This window comes from Protopterus annectens, chromosome 6.part0, assembly GCF_019279795.1.
Source record: "Protopterus annectens isolate FY-2018-M chromosome 6.part0, PAN1.0, whole genome shotgun sequence".
Lineage (NCBI taxonomy): Eukaryota > Metazoa > Chordata > Ceratodontiformes > Protopteridae > Protopterus > Protopterus annectens.
Genome location: NC_056737.1, coordinates 1,331,699,925 through 1,331,712,486, shown reverse-complemented (window position 1 = coordinate 1,331,712,486; position 12,562 = coordinate 1,331,699,925). Strand labels below are relative to the sequence as shown.

The 12,562-nt window shown below is 45.3% G+C and overlaps 1 protein-coding gene across 1 annotated transcript in view; it reads right to left on the bottom strand.

Annotated features, from left to right (window-relative positions):
• The window catches only part of FMNL2 (formin like 2), a 1,741,163-nt gene that overhangs the window by 176,970 nt on the left and 1,551,631 nt on the right, over nt 1-12,562 (bottom strand). Inside the window, exon 17 of the mRNA XM_044074902.1 lies at nt 11,542-11,744. Coding sequence (XP_043930837.1) covers nt 11,542-11,744 — 203 coding nt within the window. The remainder of the gene's footprint in view (nt 1-11,541; nt 11,745-12,562) is intronic.

Below are 12,562 nucleotides of genomic sequence, written 5' to 3'. Positions count from 1 at the left end.
GGAGCTGAAGTTCTGCTGAGTGTGTCTGCCATAACATTCTCTGTTGAGGGAATATACACTGCTACCAGATGAATCTGGAGTGATGATGCTACGTTCCAAATCTAGGTGGCCAGGCTGCACAGAGGGTAGGAATTTGTACCCCCGCCTGCTTGTTTATGTATCACAGAACCGTCATATTGTCCGTGATCACTTTTAGGGCTCCTGGCTGAAGAGCTGATTTGAATGTTTTTAAGGCTAGCAGTAGCGCCCTCATTTCCTTGATGTTGACATGGTCCTTTTGTCTTAGGTTGGACCATTTTCCTTGTACAGTGAATTGTTTTTGGTTTATTAGTAGCACTGCACCCCACACCAAGTCTGATGTGTCTGTGGATACTTGTTGTATGGGGGTTGGAACCTGTAGCGGGGGTTCCTTTGTTGAAGTGAAGTGCTGATACCCACCATTGGAGTTCCCTCTTCAGACACTGAAGTAGGGGAAGGGGTGAGTCCAGGGGCTGGGAGTGTTGGCTCCATAAGTTCTTTAGGATCCACTGAATTTTCCGCACGTGCAGTCTTTCAGAGGTAACATGGGTATAAGGGATGCCATGTGGCCAACATTCTTAGGAATTCCCAAGCTGGCAAGGAGGAGTGGGTGAGGAGATTGTTGAAGTATAGACAGAGGTCTAGGATTCTTTGGCCTGGAATGAAGGCTTTCATTCTGTCTGTTCTGATCCTGCACCCCAAGAAAACCAGGTCTTGAGTGGGGTTAAGATGAGACTTTTCATGGTTTATGGTAAGCCCTAATTGAGTTAGGGTGGAAATCACCTGTTGTAGGTATATGGGAATATTTGTATACCTGTGTTCTGCAGTGAGCAATGAAGGGCGTTAGACACTTTGTGAACACTCAAGGAGCAGTGGAGAGTCCAAAGGGCAAGGCAAAGAACTGAAAATGCCAAGAACCTATTGCAAAGTGGAGGAATTTCCTGCACCCTGGATGTACAGGAATGTGCAGGTAGACATTCTTCAAATCCAGGGTTACCATGAAAGCCTGTGTGGGTATCAGTGATAACAGCAAGGGTAAGGTAATCATTTTGAAGCTGTGTACCTTGAGAAAGAGGTTTAGAAAAGATACGTCTAGAAATGGCCTCCATAGGCCATCTTTCCTTAGTACCATAAACATTCTGGAGTCAAAGTATATGTTTCTTTGTGGGTAGGGTACCTGTTCTATGGTGCCCTGAGCTAGTAGTTGTTGAATGATGGGTGGGAAAAGGTGAGGTGGTTGAGGAATACCTTGGAAGGGGGGGTAACATTCACCAAGTAATGAAATATCCCCTCTGAATGATGGAGAGGACCCATTGTTCTGAAATAATTATCCACCAGGAGGGTAGGGAGAGGATGAGATGAAGGGATAGGGGGGTGTTTGGGTTTAAGGGTGGTAAGTCACAGTGGAAGTGGTATGGTTTGGTCAGACTGACTCTGAAAGGGGGTGGTGGTAGAGTTGGTGGGAAACCTGGTAGTAGAGCTTTTCCTTGCTTTCTACGTCCCTTTGACTGAGGAGCTGGGTGTGAGGACTGCCTTCTAACAAAGAAAGGCTTTTGTGGGTAGTTCCTATGGTATCTGGGTATAGGGGACACCAGTAAATGTTTTAGATTTTGAAGTTCTTTTCCCTTTTCTTGAAGCGATTTGAGAAGCTCTGCTGAGGCTTGGCCAAACAGGGCCTTATTGTCCAGTGGTGCGTTACGTAATTTTGTTTGAACATCCATAGGGAGTGGTTGTAGTCTCATCCAGGAATATTGTCTCAAAACTGAGCCTGATACAGGAGATTTTGATGAGGCTTCCACAGCATCATAACTGCACTTGATGGAGTGTCTAGTAACTTGGGATGGTGTGGAAAGCAGGGTGTTAAGTTGGGCTTTAATGGGAGAGTCAGGAGCCTCAGTGAGGAGGGTAGAAGCTTTGGTGATGGTTTCCAGGACATACATAGCCATATGTGTTTGGTAGTTGAGAGCTCTTATAGCCAGAGTAGATGAGGTATACACTTTCTTCCCTAGTCTGTCCATGAATTTGCTGTCTTTATCCATCGGGTAGAGAGCAGTAGAAGGCAATTGTCTGGATGTTTTGTCAGCAGAGACTGCAATAACTGCTGGGTCTGCTTGAGGGCTTTTATAAAGGAACTGGGTGTCCTGAGGGACATTACAGAAATGGTCTGGATGTTTTGAGGCTGATGGTTGTGAGTCTGGGAACTGAGAAGCAGCTAAGAAAGCATCCTGGAATGCACGTAACAAAAAGGGCACAGCAGAAGGAGATGGTTGCTCCATTTGAAGTAGGTCAAAGTACCTTTTCTTGGTGTCAGATACTTCTGAAGCCTGCCACTTGAAATGTTCCCTCATGAGGGAGATTGTGTCCCCAAAGGTGAATTCTTCCTCTGGTGGCTCAGAAGTAATAGAGTCCTCCTCCTCTGGGGTAATGAAATCCTTGGGGGAGTCTATTTGTGATTCATAAGTAATAGATTCCTTTGAGGAGGACCAGTCTTCCTCTGATACCTCTAAAGAGGGCTGAGGAGAGGGAGCAGGTAGTAAGTGCTGTGTCTGCAGGGTCTAGAATGCCTTAAAAAAGACTCTGTGAAAATACTTCCCATCCAGGAACCGGATGAAGCTCAGGATGCTTTAGTTTTTGTTTTCTGTTCAAGGGGGTAGCCGGTGGAGAAAGAATCAGAGCTGACATCTGTTTGGGTGGAAGTGTAGGAGAGGGCCCTCTGACTGGATGAGCAGTGTTTCCCCTCCGCCATCAGGATCTGATGGTGTATTAGCCTCAGTGGACGTACTTAAAATTTCCACCATCCCAGCTTCCACTGAGGTTCCCGGGCCTGGCTTGGAAATGGATGTCTGAGAAGATCCCTGGCTTTCATCAGCCTCAACCTGCCCAGAAAACCACAGTGAAAAACTTCTCTAAAGCAAATTTCACACTCCTCAAAACCGAGGTGGAATCCTTCAAAGGCCCCGGGCCTGTGGAAAATACGGCCCAGACCGCAGAATCCTTTATAAACGCATTCTATGAACACCTTCAGGAATGCATGGATCATGCGATCCCAAATAAAACCAAGACCCAATCCTCCAAAGGCAGACGTCCTGTCTGGTGGACCCCAGCCATAAACAAACTATACAATAGAAGGAGGAAGCTACTAAATGATAGAGCAAAATCCCAAAAAGGGAAGGCATCACTGATCAGTATTAGCAAAAAACTACGGGCACTCATAAAATTGTCTAAGGCCAGCTTGAGAGAAAAATTGCACAGGACACTAAGGATAATCACAAGGCTTTCTTTAGTTATGTTAGGAACCTGGGTGGTAATTCCCAGATGTGCTCAGAATTAGTCCAAAATGACAAAAAATACACTGAACCCACAGACATTGCCAACATCCTAGCTGACAGGTTCAGCGCAAACTTCTCCCCTCCCACCAAAGGGCAAATATCTATCCCAGCAGAGTGCTGCCCCTGGCATCTCAGATGCTCAGGTAAGAGCCGCCTCTCCAAAGCAAAAAACACAGCATCAATGGGACCAGACGGTGTCCCGGGCTGCATCCTACATGAACTCCAAGAAGAGCTAAACCAAACTTCTCCCCCCCCTCCCCACCAAAAGGGCAAATATCTATCCCAGCAGAGTGCTGCCCCCTGGCATCTCAGATGCTCAGGTAAGAGCCGCCCTCTCCAAAGCAAAAAACACAGCATCAATGGGACCAGACGGTGTCCCGGGCTGCATCCTACATGAACTCCAAGAAGAGCTAAACCCAAACATAAAACTACTGTTCAATCTCAGCCTTACTACAAGATATGTGCCCAAAGAGTGGCGTACAGTAACAGTGGTCCCTCTCCATAAAGGTGGTGCCTCAACGGATCCTGGAAACTATCGCCCCATAAGCCTGACTAGCTTGGTCTGCAAAGCTATGGAAAGGATCATCATGGACCTCATAAATAAAGATATTGGGGACCTACAGACACTGGATCCTACCCAGTTCGGCTTTGTTAAGGGCAGATCCTGCCTCTTAAACCTGGTTGATTTCTTTGAAACAGTCACCAAGGCCATTGATGATGGGAAGGTGGTCCACACAGCCTACCTGGACCTCGCAAACGCCTTCGATACAATACCCCACTTGGGCATTATAGATAAGCTCACCAGCTTAAATATAAACCCCTATGTCACTAGATGGACTGCAAACTGGCTCAAGGACAGAACCCACATGGTTAGAATTGCTGGAGCCATGTCAGACTCCAAACCAGTTACAAGTGGTGTCCCACAAGGCTCAGTCCTGGGACCTCTCTTGTTCGGTATATATTTCTCGGAGGTACAGGCCAACATGGAAGGACTGTGGCTGACCAAGTTCGCAGATGACTGCAAACTGGGTGCCATAATCGACTCTCCAGCCAACACAAGCATCCTCCAAAAGGGCCTCATAGAAACAGACAACTGGTGCCAGAGCCATGGCCTCAAGCTAAACGCCACAAAGTGTATAGTCATCCCCTTTGGCAAAACAAAGTGCCCATAAATTACCACATAGGTGGTAATCCATTAAGTACAGAAGAAGTAATTAGGGACCTGGGGACCCAAGTTGATAGCAATCTCTCATTTGACAACCACGTGGCCAAAGTGGTTAGAAAAACATTTTATATAGCTCACCTAATCATGAAGGGATTCACATCTAGATCAGGGGAGGTCATCGTGCCTCTTTACTCATCCCTCATCAGGCCCATAATTGAGTACAATGCCCCTTTTGGGATGTACCTTACCAGACACCTGCAGCAACTGGAAAGACCCCAAAAGTACCTCACCAAGAGGATCAAAGGGCTCAAACAGATGCCATATGCTGCCCGGTTAAAGAAACTCCAGCTCTACTCAGTGGCATACCGCCTGTTCAGAGGCGATCTGTGCCTGACGTATAAAGCCATGTCCAACCCGGAATTAATGGACATGCTGCACCTCAGAAAATCCAAATTCCATCGAGCTACGCTCGAGAGACTTGAACCTCAGCACTGAAATAAATAGGACATGCTGGAGGGACAGATTCATAACCCAGAGGCTCCCTTCACTCTGGAATAAAATCCCAGTCCAGGTTAGGCAGAGTCCCTCATTGACTCTCTTCAAGAGGAATCTTGATGAGTGGATGGGAGATCGTAGGTTTACCCCGGGTATCACTTCTGTGTCACTGTTAGACAGAGGCACAGTATACTAACCTCGAAAAAGGGCATAGCAAAATAAATTTAAAATGGGTGGCGAAAGCCAAACACATTCTGGCTAGGCTTATAAATGCCCTAGGGCAGATAGCCTAGTATGAACCTATGAACCTATAAGAATCTGCTTGGATGCCTGAGGTGCAGCATGGGATTCCGACCTGATTTTATTGGCCTTCTTCCTCGGCAGCTCCTCAGATGGGCCTACTCCACCTTTCATACCGAGTGCAAGACATTGTAATCTCTGATTTTCCAAATACAATTTTAATGTGGACAGATGGCTGCAAAGTGTTTTTGGGACAAAAGATTGACAGATGAGGCAGGACATATGATCATGGGCCTTGCCTAAGCAAAATACGCACTTTTCATGCATGTCCTTGTGAGGAATTTGTCTCCCACAAGTGCACTTCCCCTTTCTAGTTAACATGTACATCTTAACAGCAATCAAAAGACAAAGAAAAACCCAACAGGTATAAATATTTAAACTCTAGATGCTTTTTGTATTATTTTTGAAGATTGTAAAATAACTGTTATTAAAAAATGTTTTTGCAATACTTTTGAGCTTTTCTCCCCCGGGCCTTGACTGAAAATGGGCACCTACCCAATCGGACTTTCCCATTAATCAAATGAATCAATGTTCTTTCAGAGAAATAAAAATACAAAGTAAAAAGGCAATGCCCCCTCACTCCCAAATTACACGGTACCTTTGGGAAAGTACAGTTTTGTACCTACCATAAATGTAGATGTTCGAGTGCTAATACAGCTGCAGTAATCACAGATGGGTTTTCAGCCATCAGGCGGTCCCTCGGTCGGCCGAATTCCAAAGTCTTGGTCCGGCATCGGTTGTCGTCGCTTACTCTTCTGATGTCAGGAAGGCTAGAGTATATAAGACACAGCCGACGCCATGTTCTTCAGTCTTTCTTGCCCCAGATGTCAGGTGCCCCCAAAAGGAAGGCAATACATAAGTAAAGCTTATCCACATATGCAAGCAATGCAATGTAATGCAAAATCAGTGTAAGCAAGCAAATAAAACATAACAGGATAACCCAGTCAGGAGGTATGAAGAGGTTGTTAGGCCCCATGCCCTAACCAAGAGGGGAAGGAGGGAGGGAAACCTGTACTGCAGCTGTATTAGCACTCGAACATCTACATTTATGGTAGGTACAAAACTGTACTATGTTCATCGTGCATACAGCTGCAGTAATCACAGATGGGTAGAGTCCCAAAGCTATGCATAGGGTGGTAGGTACTATGAGGAACTGGGTTGAGCCAGAATGCCCTGCAAGACAGCAGTGGCGAAGCCTGCTCTTGTTCTGGAGTATAAGGGCAGGTGGTAGTGTTTTGTGAAGGTATGTACAGAATTCCAAGTGGCTGCCTCCAAAATATCCTTAGTAGGCACACCTCTGAGGAAGGCTGTAGAGGTGGCTGTGGCCCTGGTGGAGTGAGATCTGATACCAGTAGGGACAGATTTCCCATGATAGGAGTAACAAAATCGTATGCAGTGGCCAATCCACTTGGAAATGGTCTGTTTGGTAACTGGTTTCCCTTGAGCCCCTACGGCATAGGACACAAAAAGTTGTTCTGATTTCCTGAAGGACTTTGTTCTGTCCAAATAGTAATGTAGCTGCCTATGGATGTCTAAAGAGTGAAGCAGCCTTTCCCTTTTGTTTTGAGGGTTAGGATAAAAGGTAGGTAGGTGTATGGCTTGGTTTAAGGCTACCCTGGATACCACTTTTGGCATAAAAGATGGATTAGTACGAAGGGAAACCCTATCCTGATGGAAGATGAGGAAGGGCTGCACCGCCATGAGGGCCTGTAGATCAGAAATCCTACGAGCTGAAGTGATGGCCAGAAGGAAAGCTGTTTTCCAGGACAAATATTGCAGATCTGTTGAGGCAGCAGGTTCAAAGGGAGGCAATGTTAATTTTTCTAGTATGTAATTAAGGTCCCAGGCTGGTACTGGTTGCTTCCTTGGAGGTCTTATATTCTTAGCCCCTCTGAGGAACTGCCGTAAGAGAGGGTGAGAAAATAAAGGAGGATCCGTGTTGAATTCTGCAGAAATGGCTGAGGCGTGTATTTTAATGGAAGAAAATGAAAGTCCACTGTTCAGCAGTTCAGCTAGGTACTGTAAAACCTGAGGCAAGTTAAATTTTCTAGGATCCTGTCTTCTTTTCCCATTCCAGCAGCAAAACCGCTTCCATTCTGCGGAGTAAGCTTTTCCTGTAGATGGTCTTCTGGCCTCCAAAATGACATCCTGCACCTCCTTGGAGAGTAGAGTCTGATGTGGTGTTAAGGAATTTTCCACGCAGTGAGGTTGAGTGTTTTCAGCTGACTGTGAAGGGTTTTGTAGCTGTTCTGCATCAGCAGAAGAGGTATTAGAGGTAGGGACCAGGGAGGAGTATGTGTTAGGCTCCTCAGGAGTGGATACCAGTGTTGCCTTGGCCAGTCTGGAGCAATCAGTATCATCCTCGGTTTGTCTGTTCTTGCTTTCAAAAGCAACTTGGGCAGAAGAGGCAGAGGTGGAAATGCATAAACTGTCCATGTTGCCCAACTGAATGAAAGGGCGTCGACTTTCCAGGCCTTTGGATGGAAGGTCCTTGAACAAAACTTTTTCAATTGATGGTTCCTGTGGGAGGCAAAAAGATCTATGTCTGGCCTCCCCCACGCTTGGATTATCTCCGTAAACACCTGTGGATGCAGCTTCCATTTGTGTGGATCTGTCATATTCCTGCTCAGAGTGTCTGCCAGTGTGTTTTCCAGTCCTGGCAAGTACTGTGCTTGAAGTTCGATTTGTCTTTCCAGAGCCAAGTTCCAAAGAGTCATGGCTAGTCTGCACAAGGGGTATGAGTGTGTTCCTCCTTGTTTGTTTATGTACCACATTACTGTGGTGTTGTCTGTTCTTATCAGTAATTGTCCTGGATGCAGGAAGTCCTGGAAAGCTGTAATTGCATTTATTACTGCTAGCATTTCTTTTTGATTGATGTGAAGGTGCTTTTCCTTTTGGGACCATCTGCCCTGAATGCACCTGTCCTTCATGTGCACCCCCCCAGGCATAATCTGAGGCGTCTGTGGTTATGACTTGTTTTGCTTGAGGCTTGCAGAATGGAAGGCCTGTGTTTACTTGACATGCTTGGGCCCACCATAGAAATTCCTTTTGCAGACATGGAATTATTGGTATAATTGCTTCCAAGCTATGACTGTGTTGAGACCATAGATTTTTTAGGTACCATTGAAGTTTCCTCATATGCAGCTTTGCACATGGGATTAGAAGAATGCAAGATGCCATGAATCCCAGAGCCTGCAGGATTTTCCTTGCAGTAAGCCTGGTACTTTTTGCTAGTGTTTTGAAGTACTGGGATAATTGCCCTTGTTTTTCTGACGTAAGGTATGCCATCTGGGTGTTTGTGTCCAAGCTGGCACCCAGGAAGGTTATTTTCTGAGATGGTGTTAGCCTTGATTTCTCCTTGTTGATGGTGTATCCCAGAGAAAGCAGTAACCGTGTCACATATGCCAGATGTTCCAGTAGTATTTGTTTGCTGTCCGCTTGGATCAGGCAGTCGTCCAGATAAGGGTAAATTTGTATCCCTTGAAGTCTGCAATAGGCAATCACTGATGCCAGGCACTTTGTGAATACTCTGGGTGCAGTAGATAAGCCAAAGGGCAACGCAGAGAATTGATAGTGGATTGAACCTGCAAGAAATCTGAGGTATCTTCTGCAGCTTTGTCTGATTGGGACATGCAGGTATGCCTCCTTGAGGTCCAATGTTACCAGCCAAAACTCCTTGCCCAGCATGGGAAGAAGTTGCTGTAATGTGAGCATCTTGAATTTTGGTACGAGTAGAAATGTGTTTAGGATGGATAAGTCCAGAATGGGTCTCCAGTCAGTTCCTTTTCTTGGTACAAGGAAGAGTCTTGAATAAAAACCTTGACCTTGTTGGTGCGTAGGTACCTTTTGTATAGCTCTCATGTTTAGGAGCTTTGAAATTTGCAGTTGTGCCTCTACCCTTTGATTTTGTGGTAGGTTTGGCATGCCTCTCATTTTTGGAAGAGTGTGAAATTGAAATTTGTAGCCTCTGTTTATAATATCCAGTATCCATTTGTCTGTTGTGACAATATGCCAATTGCTTGCAAATAATGCTAGTTTCCCTCCCAAAGGTGCTGCCAGCTGAGACTTGCTTGGCATAGCAATGAGGGAGTCATTGGGTTTGCTTCCTGTATTGTTGTGCACTGTCTTCACCACCTCTTGGTGCTGGAGATTGCCATTGTCTGCCTCTATATGATCCTTGTGACTGCCCTCTGCCCCTTGTGCGTCTGTATCTACCTCTTTGGGGCTTGTCAGTGGCTGGAAAAGACCAGTTTTTTGAAGGCCAATTCCTGCTAAATCGTGGTGGCTGGACCTGTAAGAAAGCTTTGACAGTTTGCATAGATTTGGCTTTTTCTTCCATTTTCGTAGTATATCCTCAGCATTAGTACCAAAAGTACATCCTTTTGTAAAGGAGCATCAAAAAGTTTAGCTTTCACATGATCAGGCAAATTTTGTTCCCTAAACCAGGCATGTCTGCGAATGACTGATCCTGTAGCAGCAGCTCTACTGGAGGCCTCTAGGGCATCATAACCACATTGTAAGGTGTGTTTACCCACTTGTTCACTATGCATCATATCCTGTAACTCTTTTAAATCTGGTTGTTCAGGTTGAGACATTTTGTTTTAATTGTGATAACAGGAACTGTTGATATTTAATCATATGAAACTGGCAGTTTAAGGCCCTCATGGCTAGGGTGGCCGAGGTATATACCTTCTTACCCCACCTTTCTAGAGATCTGGATTCTCTCTGCAGGAAGTGGATTCTTGGCAGTGGAGGCCTTTAATCCCTTAGGGCCTTGTGAAATGGTTTCAGGGTCAGCATTATGGCTTTTGTAAAGAAATTGGTGAGAACTGGGTACTCTGTAATATCTATCAGGCTTTACTGGTGCAGGAGGCAGAGAATCAGGATTAAGACAAGCCTCCGAATAGACATCATCCAGTACCTCCAAAACAGGGGGTATAGCCAGAGGTCTGTGCTGAGGTAACCAAAGAAATTCCCTAAGTCTTTTCTTGGAATCTGAAAAGTCTTGGCCTTCCCAATGGAAGTGTTCCCTCAAGGTGTGCAAGGTTTCCCCAAAAGAAAAATCCTCAGGGGGGGATACAGAAGGAATGGACTGTCCTGCATCCGAATCCTCAAAAGAGGAGTAAGAGTGTTCCTCTGCATCAGAATACTCTGATAAAATGGATCCCTGATCAGAAGAGGGGGATTCTTCCTCCACTCTGGGTCTCTTGTCAGGAGGGGGCTGAGAACCTCTGATGAGAGTTATTAGATCCTCAGCCATTTTAAGCATCTGTTTCCTAGGCATGGGTCCAGGAGATGGGCCTTGAGCAGCAGGCCTCGTGTGATGCCTGGCTGCTTTGGATTTAGTAAAGGCCTTAATAGAAAAAGAAGATGAAGGCCTAAATACACCATGGGTGGAGGTGGATCTGTCCACATTAGTAGGCTCGACATAAGCCGGGGCTTCGGTTGTAGTCTGGGAAAGGGCCGATGACCCAGCGGTCTCGGGTACAGAAGACACCGCCAAAGGAGTGTCGTCGGTAGTCAGGGACTGCAAAGGCGCCTCGCTGAGAACCGGACCACGTGTAGCCTGTTTCGGCGTGGTGTCGGTGGAGACCGCGGGCCTCGCGTGTCGGTCCTTTTCCTTGCATTTTTTGGATAAAACGGTAGTCGGAGTGTCCGATGACATTTTAAAAGTGTTGGGCGAACTCCGCCCGACGCTTGATAGTGCGTTTATTGAAGGTAGCGCAAAAGCGACAGCCCGAGACGTCGTGGTCTGGGCCCAAACAAGGTATGCAAAGGGAATGGAAATCCTTATGCGGTATTTGCTTCCCACAAGAAATACAATTATTAACTTTATCTGACATCGGTCTGAGGCAAGAAAAGTTTCCCCAACGGGGTACTTAGCTTTAATGAAGACTTCGGTTCCAAATATATTCGTAAATCAGGAGCTGGCCGACCGGCACTTGCGAACTGCTTCTGCTTCAGGCACCGCACGGCAAAAAAGACTGAAGAACATGGTGTCGGCTGTGTCTTATATACTCTGGCCTTCCTGACGTCAGAAGAGTAAGCGACGACAACCAACGCCGGACCAAGACTTTGGAATTCGGCCGACCGAGGGACCGCCTGACGGCTGAAAACCCATCTGTGATTACTGCAGCTGTATGCACGATGAACATCAGCCTAGTTCACTTATGTTTAAGGTTGGTCCTGCCTGTGATAGAACATACTCAAAACATTTTTTTGATTTCTACTTACGCTTGGATACCCTTGCAAATTTCCTCCGCTGTCTTCCCAGCTTTTCTTAAGGTGATTGCAAGATTTTTAGATCTGTTGGAATCTAGTAAAGACACTTTATTTAAACTTTTCTGGGACATCTTCTGCTTGCTTGTAGACAGATCTACAGCTGCACCTTGAGCCTTCGTCTTAAAGATTTCCTCAAACTCATCCACATTTATATCCTACAAAACATACAGGAAAAGCCATAACTTAGCATTTGATTTTGCACTTTTAGCAACAAAATAAGATCATCTTAATGTCATTTTTTTGAATCTAACCCAACAGCAGCAAAACACCATCCTTGGTAACGGTTGGAATATTATAGAATTAACTGAAAACACAGTCTACAGTACATCAAAATAACACCCATTGAACACCCTCTATTTTAAAATGCATACATTTCTACAAGAATGTGGAGTTAAACAGCTTAGACAGAATGTCTCTTACAAATGGACTCCTCACCATTTCGTACTTCAGTTCCTTTATTATTTTTGATTTGCCATCTCAGAAGTTAAGGATTTTGTATCCTCCAGTCACTTCCTAATGAATGTGTAAATGTTTTCTGAGTGGCACATACAATTACAGTCACAAAATAATGCAATATTTGTAAGTGAAGCACTTTTGAAAATGCAGTAAAAAAACAGCTAATAAAAGTGTTTTGCAGAGCATGTAAGCCTCCTGCATCCTCAGATTTGTGTGTGTGTGTTGGGGGGGCTGCACCCTGTCACATGCTTCTTATCTAGACTAACTCCAAGATTGTTGTATCTTGGGGAAAAGAAAAATCCACAATATACTGCAATTTCGATATTCAATAGCAAAACTTCAAAACTGTGCATCAGTGATCACACATTAAAGTGCCGATCTCCAGTGTACTGATCAAAAGCTTGGTTCCTTCCTCCAACATGTGAACTGTTGCCAACTCTCATATGGAATGCCAATGACCCAAGTCTTATTAGTATTAACAACCCTGGTGCTAGAGGGCTGACTTGGTTGAATATAC